The sequence below is a fragment of the Poromitra crassiceps genome (assembly GCF_964638095.1).
Source record: "Poromitra crassiceps genome assembly, chromosome: 7".
In the NCBI taxonomy this organism is placed as follows: Eukaryota; Metazoa; Chordata; class Actinopteri; order Beryciformes; family Melamphaidae; genus Poromitra; species Poromitra crassiceps.
Window position 1 is genome coordinate 40,972,612 of NC_139628.1, and position 12,491 is coordinate 40,985,102.

The following is a 12,491-nucleotide window of genomic DNA, read 5'->3' on the forward strand; positions in this document are numbered from 1 at the left end:
AACTTGGCAGAATTTCTAGCCCATAACTTGGGCAATTGTATGTAACATACAAAATAAAGCAAACGGTAATGTCTAAGAATGCAAAGAAATGCAACTGGCTCGTTAAAATCGCATTCCAGGATAACGTTAGTTAACGTTAAGGGCTGCCTGCGGCTCTCACTCGCGTAGCACCACAACACGCTGAATCACACTCGATTTGCGGGCGGAACACGCCAGGATTGGCCAAAGCCAAATCGACTTGTAAATCCGTGACAGAATGAAACGACAGTCCCTAATAAAGAGGTCGTCACCGGTCTAAAAAAGGCAATGGCGATGGCAAAGGTCCCTGACTGAACGTCAGTATTTGATGCTTTGGGAGTGAGAATGGATTGAATCATGACCTGCAGCCAACTCCGTTGGTGGAGATCATTACAAGGTTATCTTTTAACACGAACATGTGCTTTCAACATAAATTCTGCTGAGTCAATGACAATGTATGAGGAAGAACACTTGCAATACAGTACTTTCATTATTGGTTATATAATTTCTGAATAACTCAAAAAAGGAAGCAGGCATAAAACCAAACACAGGGATGAGGAAGTATAAACCATTAAAAACACACTATCCTATGCATTAATTCCACACAACATCCTGACACTTGCACAGATCACAAGGTAAGATCAAGAGAATATATCTGCTGAAATGTTACACAAGTGATAGCGTATTTTATATTATTGCAGTTTCTCTATCTGCTGTAACAGAGCAGACCAAGCCCAATAACAAGAAATTAATTTGTAGTCTACAGTATATACTACTTGTGATGCAGTAGTAGTAAAAAAAAAGAAATTAAATGATTAAAGGATTTCATTTACTGTACTCTGAGCATTTTCTATCATGTCTGTTGACTTTGCATAGATGAAGGGTCTACTTCTACTGGTGATGCTGACAGCAGGAGCAAGTGCTGCAGCTCCTCAAGGTACAAAACTTGTTTTTTTATCTAATCGACTGAAATAAATATTAGACTCTATATTTTTCTCTTTCCAAATATGAATTTCGTGAATTATTACATGCCGTAGCCCTGGATATGTATTTCTGTCTTTACTGTGTAATTCATTTGCTAGCTGATTTTGACACTCTAATTGTCGATTTAGATCTTTCGGGTAAAATGTTCACCTTCCCACAAGAGACCAACACAGCTCATGTCAAACTGGAAACATCAAGAATTGAATTCAGTGCTTTGACTGTCTGTCTCAGGTAGGCTACTGTATTATGAGTTATATAGGCCAGTGGTTCCCAACCTTTTTTGTCTTATGTATACCCCTTGAGCTGTTTTGCATTGCCAATAGTACCCCCCTCCCACTGATGCGTGTTAATGATTCTCCTAAATTTGTTCTATAACTTTTATTATAATATGCAGACAATTAAATCTATACAAAATATAGGCTATTTTTCACTGAACTTCGGTGTGTGCCGTACTGTGTGTGGACTTGGCATCTTTTTTCCTTTTGTCACCGGGCTGCCCTAAATCTGAATTTGGAGCGACTGGACTGGTCGTTTTTGAGCCATATCAGTAGCTTAACAGTGTAACAGTTGACACCCCGGCAGGTGTCAATCTGCGGTAGTTTCAGCGTGCACATACCTTTTTAACATTGGGCTTATGACAAATGACTTGAAATTTTGTAATCTTTTGGAAATAAATTATAATCCCCAATCTTTCCAAGTACCCCCTGGGGTATGCGTACCCCTGGTTGGGAATCATTGAGGCTACGTCAGCCATTCCCAAACTTAAAATCATGTGACCAACTTGCAAAACTGAAAATCTTCCGGGGTCCACCCACCCCTTCAGTCACAACTCTGATAAAGATAAGTATTTCCCTATAGCCTATATATTTTTTGTTTTCATAAGCAGAAGATGTGAACATGGACATACCGGCAATGCAGTACAAATGAATAATACAGCATAATAGCAATGTTTATTCTTTTACTTAAAAAAATAACACATATCTGACCCAGGCACATCACAAAGTGGAAAAACAGAATAAAAATTGGCTATCACAGAATCAGTGACAAAAACAGTAACCAATCAGCCCAGAGCTCGTCAAACATGGACTGTGCTGTGCCATAGGAAATAATTACCGAGGTCGGGACCCCGGTGACCTCACAGCCATGCCCACCTGTAGTACCTTAACAGCCAACCAGTGGGCCGCGCCCCACACTTTGGGAATCACTGATGATGGAACTACATTCCTGAGTATGAAAGACATGATGCATGGGAATCTGTTTTGTGTGTGTGTCTACAGGTCTTTTACAGACCTCAACAGAGTCCACATCCTGTTCTCTCTGGCCACGCCCTCCAACGCCAATGACTTCGCCATGTTCAAGACAGCCACAGCCGATGTGTTGCAGCTGCATGTCAGGGACAGTCATGCGAGTGTTGGAGGACAGTACAAGCTGGACACGTGGCACTCTGTCTGTGCCACCTGGAGCTCTCAGTCTGGACTGGGACAGTTGTGGCTGGATGGACAACCCAGTGCCAGGAAATTTGTCAACTCTGGATCAAACATTAGCGGAATACCTATTATTATCTTAGGACAGGTAGTATTGTTTTCCACTAAAGTTTATAGTCTTCCAACGAATATTGCTAAGTCATAACTTATAGTAACCTCTATAAAGTATAGATGTCTCATTTCAGAAAATAAAAATGGTACAATATGACTGTTATCTATCTCAATTTGACTCTTTCTGCAATGTCCACAGGAGCAGGATTCCTATGGTGGGGGTTTTGACAGTAAGCAGTGTTTCACTGGCATGATGACTGATGTCCACATGTGGGACTATGTCCTTTCATCCTGTGAGATCCAGCGCTACATGGATGATCTAAACTTCACCCCAGGCAATGTGCTCAACTGGAGGGCACTGCAGTTCACGATCACAGGAAGAGTGCTGCTGGAAAATAAACAAGTGTCGCTAAATGAATGTCATGGCTTTTAAAGTCAAAATCAGACTTTCTTTGTCCAATGCAAAGAATATCTGTTCAAAGTGTCTGCCATTTATATGAACTCAATACACTGGTAAAGAGGTGATATCCTTTCCAAAAGGTTTCTCTGCTTCCTCTGTATCAAGTACATATTTTGCCCAGCTTTCCCTTTGGTTGATCACGTCACTTGTATCCTTAATTTTAATATCAGACTTTTTCTGACGATGATTAAACTGAATTGGTCATAAAACTGGTTTTGGTGGTGTTATATGCTCAAAATTATGTTGTCATTGGAATACAATTGCTATATGTCCCCTTTAACCCATTGATACCTGATGCAGCATTTGTGTGTGTATCCCTTTAAGACCGCGAACCGCGTTAACGCGGTTTGCGGTCTTAAAGGGATACGCACACAAATGAGGGTCAAATGGGTCAAATGAGGGTCAAATGAGGGTCCCTCAGAGATTCCAGGCCGGCAGGCTGCACTCTCCGCTCACACAAAGGCAGCTGGCTTATCTCCTCGAAATGGAGAAAATGGCTTCCTATTGAATGTAAGTTGTAACTTGGCAGAATTTCTAGCCCATAACTGATTTGATTTGCTTTGATTTATTTATTTAGACGGGACAATGCAAAATTAATGAACACAATAACCATGGAACAGATAAAAACATCTGGAACATAATAAAAGTGTAAAAATCGCCGGATTTAGCACAAGGCTAGTTTCCATCCGTTGTCCCCGAAACATAAAACACAAAAACATGAAAACAGAATATATAAAACAACAAAACGTAGGCATCAAAGTGCTTTACACCCGTAAGACAAGTATACATGTGCAAAACAGCAAAACACAAGCAGCAGTAATACACTCAAAAAACACAACAGTATACATTAAAAAGAAGAAAATAAAAAAATAAAAATAAGTTCAGAAATTGACCTTATTACCTGTGGCCACAGGACTGGTGGCTTTTCAGCCATTCCTTCAGTGAACCCTTAAAAGTGACGAGTGAGGGACTTTCCCTTATGGGGACTGGCAGACTGTTCCACGTTTGGCTGCCTTTATATTAACTGAGAGGACGTTCTGACCAAACGTGGTCAGTCTGCGCTGGACCTTGCAGTCGCCTCTAGTTTCAGACCTGGTGCCAAGTCCACTAGTTCTGTTTCTGTGAATGAATTCATTTATGGGCGGGGGAGCTAATCCATGAAGGCATTCTTGGGCAATTGTATGTAACATACAAAATAAAGCAAACGGTAATGTCTAAGAATGCAAAGAAATGCAACTGGCTCGTTAAAATCGCATTCCAGGATAACGTTAGTTAACGTTAAGGGCTGCCTGCGGCTCTCACTCGCGTAGCACCACAACACGCTGAATCCCACTCGATTTGTGGGCGGAACACGCCAGGATTGGCCAAAGCCAAATCGACTTGTAACTCCGTGACAGAATGAAACGACAGTCCCTAATAAAGAGGTCGTCGCCGGCCTAAAAAAGGCAATGGCGATGGCAAAGGTCCCTGACTGAACGTCAGTATTTGATGCTTTTGGAGTGAGAATGGATTGAATCATGACCTGCAGCCAACTCCGTTGGTGGAGATCATTACAAGGTTATCTTTTAACACGAACATGTGCTTTCAACATGAATTCTGCTGAGTCAATGACAATGTATGAGGAAGAACACTTGCAATACAGTACTTTCATTATTGGTTATATAATTTCTGAATAACTCAAAAAAGGAAGCAGGCATAAAACCAAACACAGGGATGAGGAAGTATAAACCATTAAAAACACACTATCCTATGCATTAATTCCACACAACATCCTGACACTTGCACAGATCACAAGGTAAGATCAAGAGAATATATCTGCTGAAATGTTACACAAGTGATAGCGTATTTTATATTATTGCAGTTTCTCTATCTGCTGTAACAGAGCAGACCAAGCCCAATAACAAGAAATTAATTTGTAGTCTACAGTATATACTACTTGTGATGCAGTAGTAGTAAAAAAAAAGAAATGAAATGATTAAAGGATTTCATTTACTGTACTCTGAGCATTTTCTATCATGTCTGTTGACTTTGCATAGATGAAGGGTCTACTTCTACTGGTGATGCTGACAGCAGGAGCAAGTGCTGCAGCTCCTCAAGGTACAAAACTTGTTTTTTTATCTAATCGACTGAAATAAATATTAGACTCTATATTTTTCTCTTTCCAAATATATGAATTTTGTGAATTATTACATGCCGTAGCCCTGGATATGTATTTCTGTCTTTACTGTGTAATTCATTTGCTAGCTGATTTTGACACTCTAATTGTCGATTTAGATCTTTCGGGTAAAATGTTCACCTTCCCACAAGAGACCAACACAGCTCATGTCAAACTGGAAACATCAATAATTGAATTCAGTGCTTTGACTGTCTGTCTCAGGTAGGCTACTGTATTATGAGTTATATAGGCCAGTGGTTCCCAACCTTTTTTGTCTTATGTATACCCCTTGAGCTGTTTTGCATTGCCAATAGTACCCCCCTCCCACTGATGCGTGTTAATGATTCTCCTAAATTTGTTCTATAACTTTTATTATAATATGCAGACAATTAAATCTATACAAAATATAGGCTATTTTTCACTGAACTTCGGTGTGTGCCGTACTGTGTGTGGACTTGGCATCTTTTTTCCTTTTGTCACCGGGCTGCCCTAAATCTGAATTTGGAGCGACTGGACTGGTCGTTTTTGAGCCATATCAGTAGCTTAACAGTGTAACAGTTGACACCCCGGCAGGTGTCAATCTGCGGTAGTTTCAGCGTGCACATACCTTTTTAACATTGGGCTTATGACAAATGACTTGAAATTTTGTAATCTTTTGGAAATAAATTATAATCCCCAATCTTTCCAAGTACCCCCTGGGGTATGCGTACCCCTGGTTGGGAATCATTGAGGCTACGTCAGCCATTCCCAAACTTAAAATCATGTGACCAACTTGCAAAACTGAAAATCTTCCGGGGTCCACCCACCCCTTCAGTCACAACTCTGATAAAGATAAGTATTTCCCTATAGCCTATATATTTTTTGTTTTCATAAGCAGAAGATGTGAACATGGACATACCGGCAATGCAGTACAAATGAATAATACAGCATAATAGCAATGTTTATTCTTTTACTTAAAAAAATAACACATATCTGACCCAGGCACATCACAAAGTGGAAAAACAGAATAAAAATTGGCTATCACAGAATCAGTGACAAAAACAGTAACCAATCAGCCCAGAGCTCGTCAAACATGGACTGTGCTGTGCCATAGGAAATAATTACCGAGGTCGGGACCCCGGTGACCTCACAGCCATGCCCACCTGTAGTACCTTAACAGCCAACCAGTGGGCCGCGCCCCACACTTTGGGAATCACTGATGATGGAACCAACTACATTCCTGAGTATGAAAGACATGATGCATGGGAATCTGTTTTGTGTGTGTGTCTACAGGTCTTTTACAGACCTCAACAGAGTCCACATCCTGTTCTCTCTGGCCACGCCCTCCAACGACAATGACTTCGCCATGTTCAAGACGGGCACAGCCGATGTGCTGCAGCTGTATGTCAGGGACAGTCATGCGAAAGTTGGAGGACAGTACAAGCTGAACACGTGGCACTCTGTCTGTGCCACCTGGAGCTCTCAGTCTGGACTGGGACAGTTGTGGCTGGATGGACAACCCAGTGCCAGGAAATTTGTCAACTCTGGATCAAACATTAGCGGAATACCTATTATTATCTTAGGACAGGTTTGTTTGCCACTAAAGTTTATAGTCTTCCAACTAATATTGCTAAGTCATAACTTATAGTAACCTCTATAAAGTATAGATGTCTCATTTCAGAAAATAAAAATGGTACAATATGACTGTTAACTATCTCAATTTGACTCTTTCTGCAATGTCCACAGGAGCAGGATTCCTATGGTGGGGGTTTTGACAGTAACCAGTCCTTCACTGGCATGATGACTGATGTCCACATGTGGGACTATGTCCTTTCATCCTGTGAGATCCAGCGCTACATGGATGATCTAAACTTCACCCCAGGCAATGTGCTCAACTGGAGGGCACTGCAGTTCACGATCACAGGAAGAGTGCTGCTGGAAAATAAACAAGTGTCGCTAAATGAATGTCATGGCTTTTAAAGTAAAAATCAGACTTTTTTTGTCCAATGCAAAGAATATCTGTTCAAAGTGTCTGTCATTTATATTAACTCAATACACTGGTAAAGAGGTGATATCATTTCCAAAAGGTTTCTCTGCTTCCTCTGTATCAAGTACATAATGTTCAGCTTTCCCTTTGGTTGATCATGTCACTTGTATCCTTAATTTTAATATCAGACTTTTTCTGACGATGATTAAACTGAATTGGTCATAAAACTGGTTTTGGTGGTGTTATATGCTCAAAATTATGTTGTCATTGGAATACAATTGCTATGTCCCCGTTTAACCCATTGATACCTGATGCAGCATTTGTGTGTGTATCCCTTTAAGACCGGTTCGCGGTTTTAAAGGGATACGCACAATGAGGGATATACTGTACACACAAATGCTGCATCAGGTATCAATGGGTTAAGTAAGACCACTTACAGCCCATGTTTGTGCCTTCTAGACTGAGGAGCATTATAACAACTAGAAATATCGTGCTCATTTCTAATGTGCTCGCCTTCGCAGTTGAGCAACTGAGCAACTGTGTACTGCGGAACTGGCCACTTTCTTTTACAGTAGTGAGATTATAAGGGAAAGGGAAATTAGAGGAGAGAACTATTTGTTGGAGTTTCTGAGAATATGTGAAGACAAAGATTTACTTTTTACTATTGTCAACAGAATTATTTATTTATTTATTTTACTTTAGGAATATGATTCAACAGAATTAGGACATGTGACACAGTGGGTCTCATCACTTCAGAACATGCAGCAGCCCACAGACTTTTCCATCACAGCTGTTCTTTGTGGGAATTACTGTATATTTGGATATTACAGTAAAGGCATGCATTGAAAATAAAAGCACAACCCTAGTAATCTTTGCTGATATAAGTTGTAAACTTTTGGCCTAAATTAACTATGAATGCCCAAACTCTTCTCTCTCTCTCTCTCTCTCTCTCTCTCTCTCTCTCTCTCTCTCTCTCTCTCTCTGATGTTTTTTAATCCCTGTTCTGTGTGTGTGTGTGTGTGTGTGTGTGTGTGTGTGTGTGTGTGTGTGTGTGTGTGTGTGTGTGTGTGTGTGTGTGTGTGTGTGTGTGTGTGCGTGTGTGCCTGTGGGTGGCGAGGCAATTGAGTTTGTTTAGTTTTTGGCTTTGTTAGGTCGCTCGGTTTTTTAAAGATAAGTTGACTGTTCATTAAAGGAACATCAAAAGTCAAAAAGTCTCTCTCTCTCTCTCACACACACACACACACACACACACACACACACACGCACACACGCGCACACACACACACACACACACACACACACACACACACACACACACACACACACACATACACACACACACACACACACACACACACACACACACACACAAAGATGATGTCTTTGTCAATCTGTCTCAGTGTCAGCAATGAGACAATCAGATTGAATGCTGACTTTCACCACATGTCTGAGGAGGGATGACGTGTGGATGATAAAGATACACATGCATATTGTGTAATCATATGTAATCTGTAATTACAAATAGATGGCAGGAGTATAATCCCCATGCCCTGGTAAACTGTAACAGGGCATGATGAATCATAATGGTTTTGCTTAGAATATAATGCAGATACTATGGTATATACTGTATGTCTGATGGTCTGTGACTGAGGGTGTGTGGGAATAGAGATTATATTTGACTGCCAGTGGTGGTTGTCTGTGTGTTTATGTGTGTGTGTGTGTATGTTGTGTATGTGTGCACGCGCACGTGTGAACTTGACACAATACTGACAACTCCTGTGTCTCTCTCCATCTCTGCCTGCAGCCTCTCTTCATGGCTTTCTCCCATGAGTGGACATGCAAGCAGGTCACCAGCCATGCAGAGTGACAGCAGCTCTAATAGCAGACATGTCAGTTGTTGTTGTTCATGGTCATCTTGTGTCCTCATTTGTCATGGTGAAAAAGATGGTGCCGAAGTCCTTCACATAATTGTTATACAGTATGTATACCCAGCCATATTGCCCGGGTTCCCACGGGCCTTGAAATCCTTGAAAGTTTGTGAATTTGGAAAGAATATCAAGGTGTTGACAGTTTATGAAAATAGACATTGGTTATTGAAAGTGATTTATATATTTTGTGCACAAATAGAAACTGAAGTCTCCCGCCATCTCCACCTGCCTCGAGAAAGTGCGACGGTCAGGTGCGCATGAGTGATTAAAGTCAAATAATGCAGGCTAAACGATGGCACTGGTTCTACCTTCTAGAACCAGTGACATCACTGGTTCTAGGAAGTGATTTTATTTGATTTTATTTGATTTTATTCTGCAATTGAAAAGCAATACAAAATACATCATAGCTTTAAAAATTGACAAGGATAAGCACAATAAAGTCTCAGACTTATTTCCATTGTCCATTTCCAAGTGGGCTTAGACTAATCCTTTGTTGAGGATGTAACCATGATAGGCCTTTGCCAAGTGTAGTTGTAAATTTACGTGATTTTTAGTTCGCAGCTGTTGTTTTGTGTGGTTCAGCTTGGTTACTGTCCACTTGCTACAGTAGCTGGTTGCTAGTTGCCTTTGTATAGCTTACTTGCTTTCAAAAAGAACTTCACCTTGTTTATAGCAGGCCTCATTGTAACCAGGCACTTTGGCCCCAACTGAGATACTTTTCTCACTATAGCCTACAAAGGTATATGTCCCATTGCTTAGGCTGTTAGCAGTCTGTTGTATGTTATATATATATTTAAAACATCCTCCTCTATCATGAGTGTTATATTTAATTCTTTTGACTGTGACATGTGCGCCATCTTGGCACCGCAGTGCTGGATTGGAGCCAAGATGGCAGATGGCTGGTTGTCTGCAGGGGTTGGATTCCTACAGGGCCTCCAATACAGCAAACAAGGACAACTAGGTGGAGCAAGATGCTACTGCTATCTATGTCTATATATCTCTTTCACATTCTCAATTTCTTCGTTTCTGTCACCCCTGTCTCCTCTTTAATAATAGCATATCATGTAATGTCATAGCTTTGAAGCTTGTAACCTTTATTTCCTGTCATCCCTCTACCACATTCTCTCTCTCGCTCTCTCTCATTCACTCACTCACTCACTCACTCACTCACTCACTCACTCACTCTCGCTTCTGTATGCCATCTAATAAAGCAGAAGTATCTTGGAAATCATTTTTAAAAACAACCGTTCTATCCACTTCTTAGTATCAAATTACTGTGTGAGGCCATGTGCAATTACAGAAATGCATGAATGTTGACTTGTGCTACTGTTTGGGCTTACTTGCTGTGTTTGCTTAAAGTGGCATGAATGTAAAATATCTCCCTCGCATCCTGTCCCTCCGGGTTTAAATGATATTTTGGTACAGCTATAAATTACAGCTCCCTCATTTCTGTAATTATGTAATTATAGTGTAATTAGACAGTTTCAAAATATAACTAAGTTACGAGTCCCATATGCAGAAAGTAGTTATGACAAATCTCTGCAGCCGTTTTGCATCTGATGTCAGTGTATCCATTCCAAATTCAGTGAATATTCAATGAAAGTGCAAATGAATATAAAAGGCCAATTGGCAACAACCAACTCAAATATCTTTTAGCAACAATATAAATAGTTGCACTGCATTACATTTTACATTTTGCTGATTTCCTTATCCAGAGCATCTTGCAATAAGTGCAACTGCAGCACAATAAGCTTAAATTCATGTATTACCAACTTACAAGACAGAATATGTGCACAAAAAATATTGCTGCGTTTCTGAAAAAAAATCTATAATCTTCCAACAAAACAAATTGATTTATAATGAAGAGATGCAGAGTAAAAGCATATAGGGTATAATTGTATTTTGGGGTCGGTATCAGTGGTTGATTTCATTCCACTGAGGATAATGTGAACTGGAAAGCAATATTCCTGCTGCAGTAGGAGTTATTCCCTGGAAAAGGCTTTTTCATTTTTTCATTCTTCCACTCCCTTCATGTCTATCTGTCATGTCTCTCCCCCCTTTCTCCTATACTCCTCCCTAGCTATTTCTCCCTAGCTTTCTCTGCCTCTCTCTATCTCTCCTCCACTTTCTCATCATTCTTGGCCCCATATTCCTTCTCGTTCTCTTTCTATCTCCTCCAGCCTCTGACTCCCAGCCTCTCTCTCTCTCGCTCTCTCTCTCTCCCCCCCCCTCATCTCTCTGCATCCCTTCCTCTCAGGGAGCAACAGTATTATATGTGTACACGTGGTTGCCGTGGCAACGGCAGGAGGCCAGATGAGCGGGTGGATGAACAAAAGACCCAGAGACCCTCATCCAGAAAGAGAGAGAGAGATGGACGGAGGGAGGGAGGGAGGGAGAGAAAATCAGATTTCATTTTTAGACGAGGGGTTTGGTGTGTGTGTGTGCGTGTGTGTGTGTGTGTGTGTGTGTGTGTGTGTGTGTGTGTGTGTGTGTGTGTGTGTATGGAGGAGAGAGAGGTGGAGGGGAGGGGATGGATAGCGTAGGTGAGGTGAGTTCATAAATGAAAGAGGGAGAGTGAAAGAGAGAGAAAGGGGGAAGGGAGATATGGTTAACAAAGCAAAAATAACTTTGAATGAAAAAAAGCCTAAAAGAATATGCAACAGTGCATTATGTCAAATTTCCAGTCATATATAATAGCAGCTAAATCTATTTGTGACTAAATAAATGTGGTTCCCATAGTCTTTTTAAAGGTTATTTTAAAGGCATTTCATTGTTATAAGAAATAACAGTGTCTAGTTGTACCCGGGTGAGAATAGCCACATGGCAGCTATTCGAGTCTCTGGGTCCAGACCCAGACACCGGCCGATCCAGACCCGGACCTATAACCTTTTAATTATTGAGGATTATTAAAGTTTTTGGCGAAGCGTTTCTATTTTAACCGGCACAGCTTTTTGCAGGGCCGCCGCTCGGCTGCTGGCTAAACGTGTTATGTTAATAATAAAAATAAAAAATCTAATCAAATCAAAAAATATCCACATGGGCTGTGTACACCCCGGGTGTAAATAGCATATTGTTGGTTACGGACACCTGGGTGCTAATAGCATCTGCCAAGAAATAATTGGAGCTCATTTAAAAGCAATACATCCTTCAAGAGTATTTTAAGTCATTTTATTGCATTATATGGAAGCAAGTGCAGTATGAAATGTTAGCATACAGTGGGGAGTGGAGAGAGAGAGAGAGAGAGAGAGAGAGAGAGGGAATGACATTGACAAAGTAGTGTCCCAGATTTGAACCCACAGCATTGCTGATACATGGAGTCTCTCTTAGTCCTGTGAGCTAGCAGGTTGCCCCAATGTTTACAGTAACATAGAAAGGTCATTGGGTAAATTGATCTAATAGAGGGACTACAAGCCATTGATTGCAGAGGTTAGAAAGAATTATGATC

The 12,491-nt window shown here is 40.8% G+C and overlaps 2 protein-coding genes across 2 annotated transcripts; both read left to right on the top strand.

Annotated features, from left to right (window-relative positions):
* Nucleotides 1–632: 632 nt before the first annotated feature.
* LOC310779961 (C-reactive protein-like) lies at nt 633–3,191 on the top strand. The gene is made up of 5 exons (XM_083640491.1): nt 633–653; nt 895–955; nt 1,131–1,233; nt 2,280–2,574; nt 2,737–3,191. Exons 2-5 carry the CDS (start codon nt 895–897, stop codon nt 2,968–2,970), a joined length of 693 nt encoding a protein of 230 aa, XP_083496617.1. The 5' UTR covers nt 633–653; the 3' UTR covers nt 2,971–3,191.
* A 1,842-nt stretch (nt 3,192–5,033) lies between these two features.
* Nucleotides 5,034–7,111, top strand: LOC310779607 (serum amyloid P-component-like; the record flags this gene model as incomplete). The annotated part of the gene is made up of 4 exons (XM_083640118.1): nt 5,034–5,094; nt 5,272–5,374; nt 6,425–6,719; nt 6,878–7,111. The coding sequence occupies 4 exons, from the start codon at nt 5,034–5,036 to the stop codon at nt 7,109–7,111; spliced, it is 693 nt and encodes a 230-aa protein (XP_083496244.1).
* Nucleotides 7,112–12,491: the final 5,380 nt, after the last annotated feature.

Excerpts from the sequence above, each read along its gene's own strand:
- LOC310779961 (XM_083640491.1), top strand. The coding sequence starts at position 895 with ATGAAGGGTCTACTTCTACTGGTGATGCTGACAGCAGGAGCAAGTGCT. Across the intron at positions 956-1,130 it reads AAGTGCTGCAGCTCCTCAAG|ATCTTTCGGGTAAAATGTTC; the intron begins GTACAAAACTTG and ends TTGTCGATTTAG. Across the intron at positions 2,575-2,736 it reads CTATTATTATCTTAGGACAG|GAGCAGGATTCCTATGGTGG; the intron begins GTAGTATTGTTT and ends CAATGTCCACAG.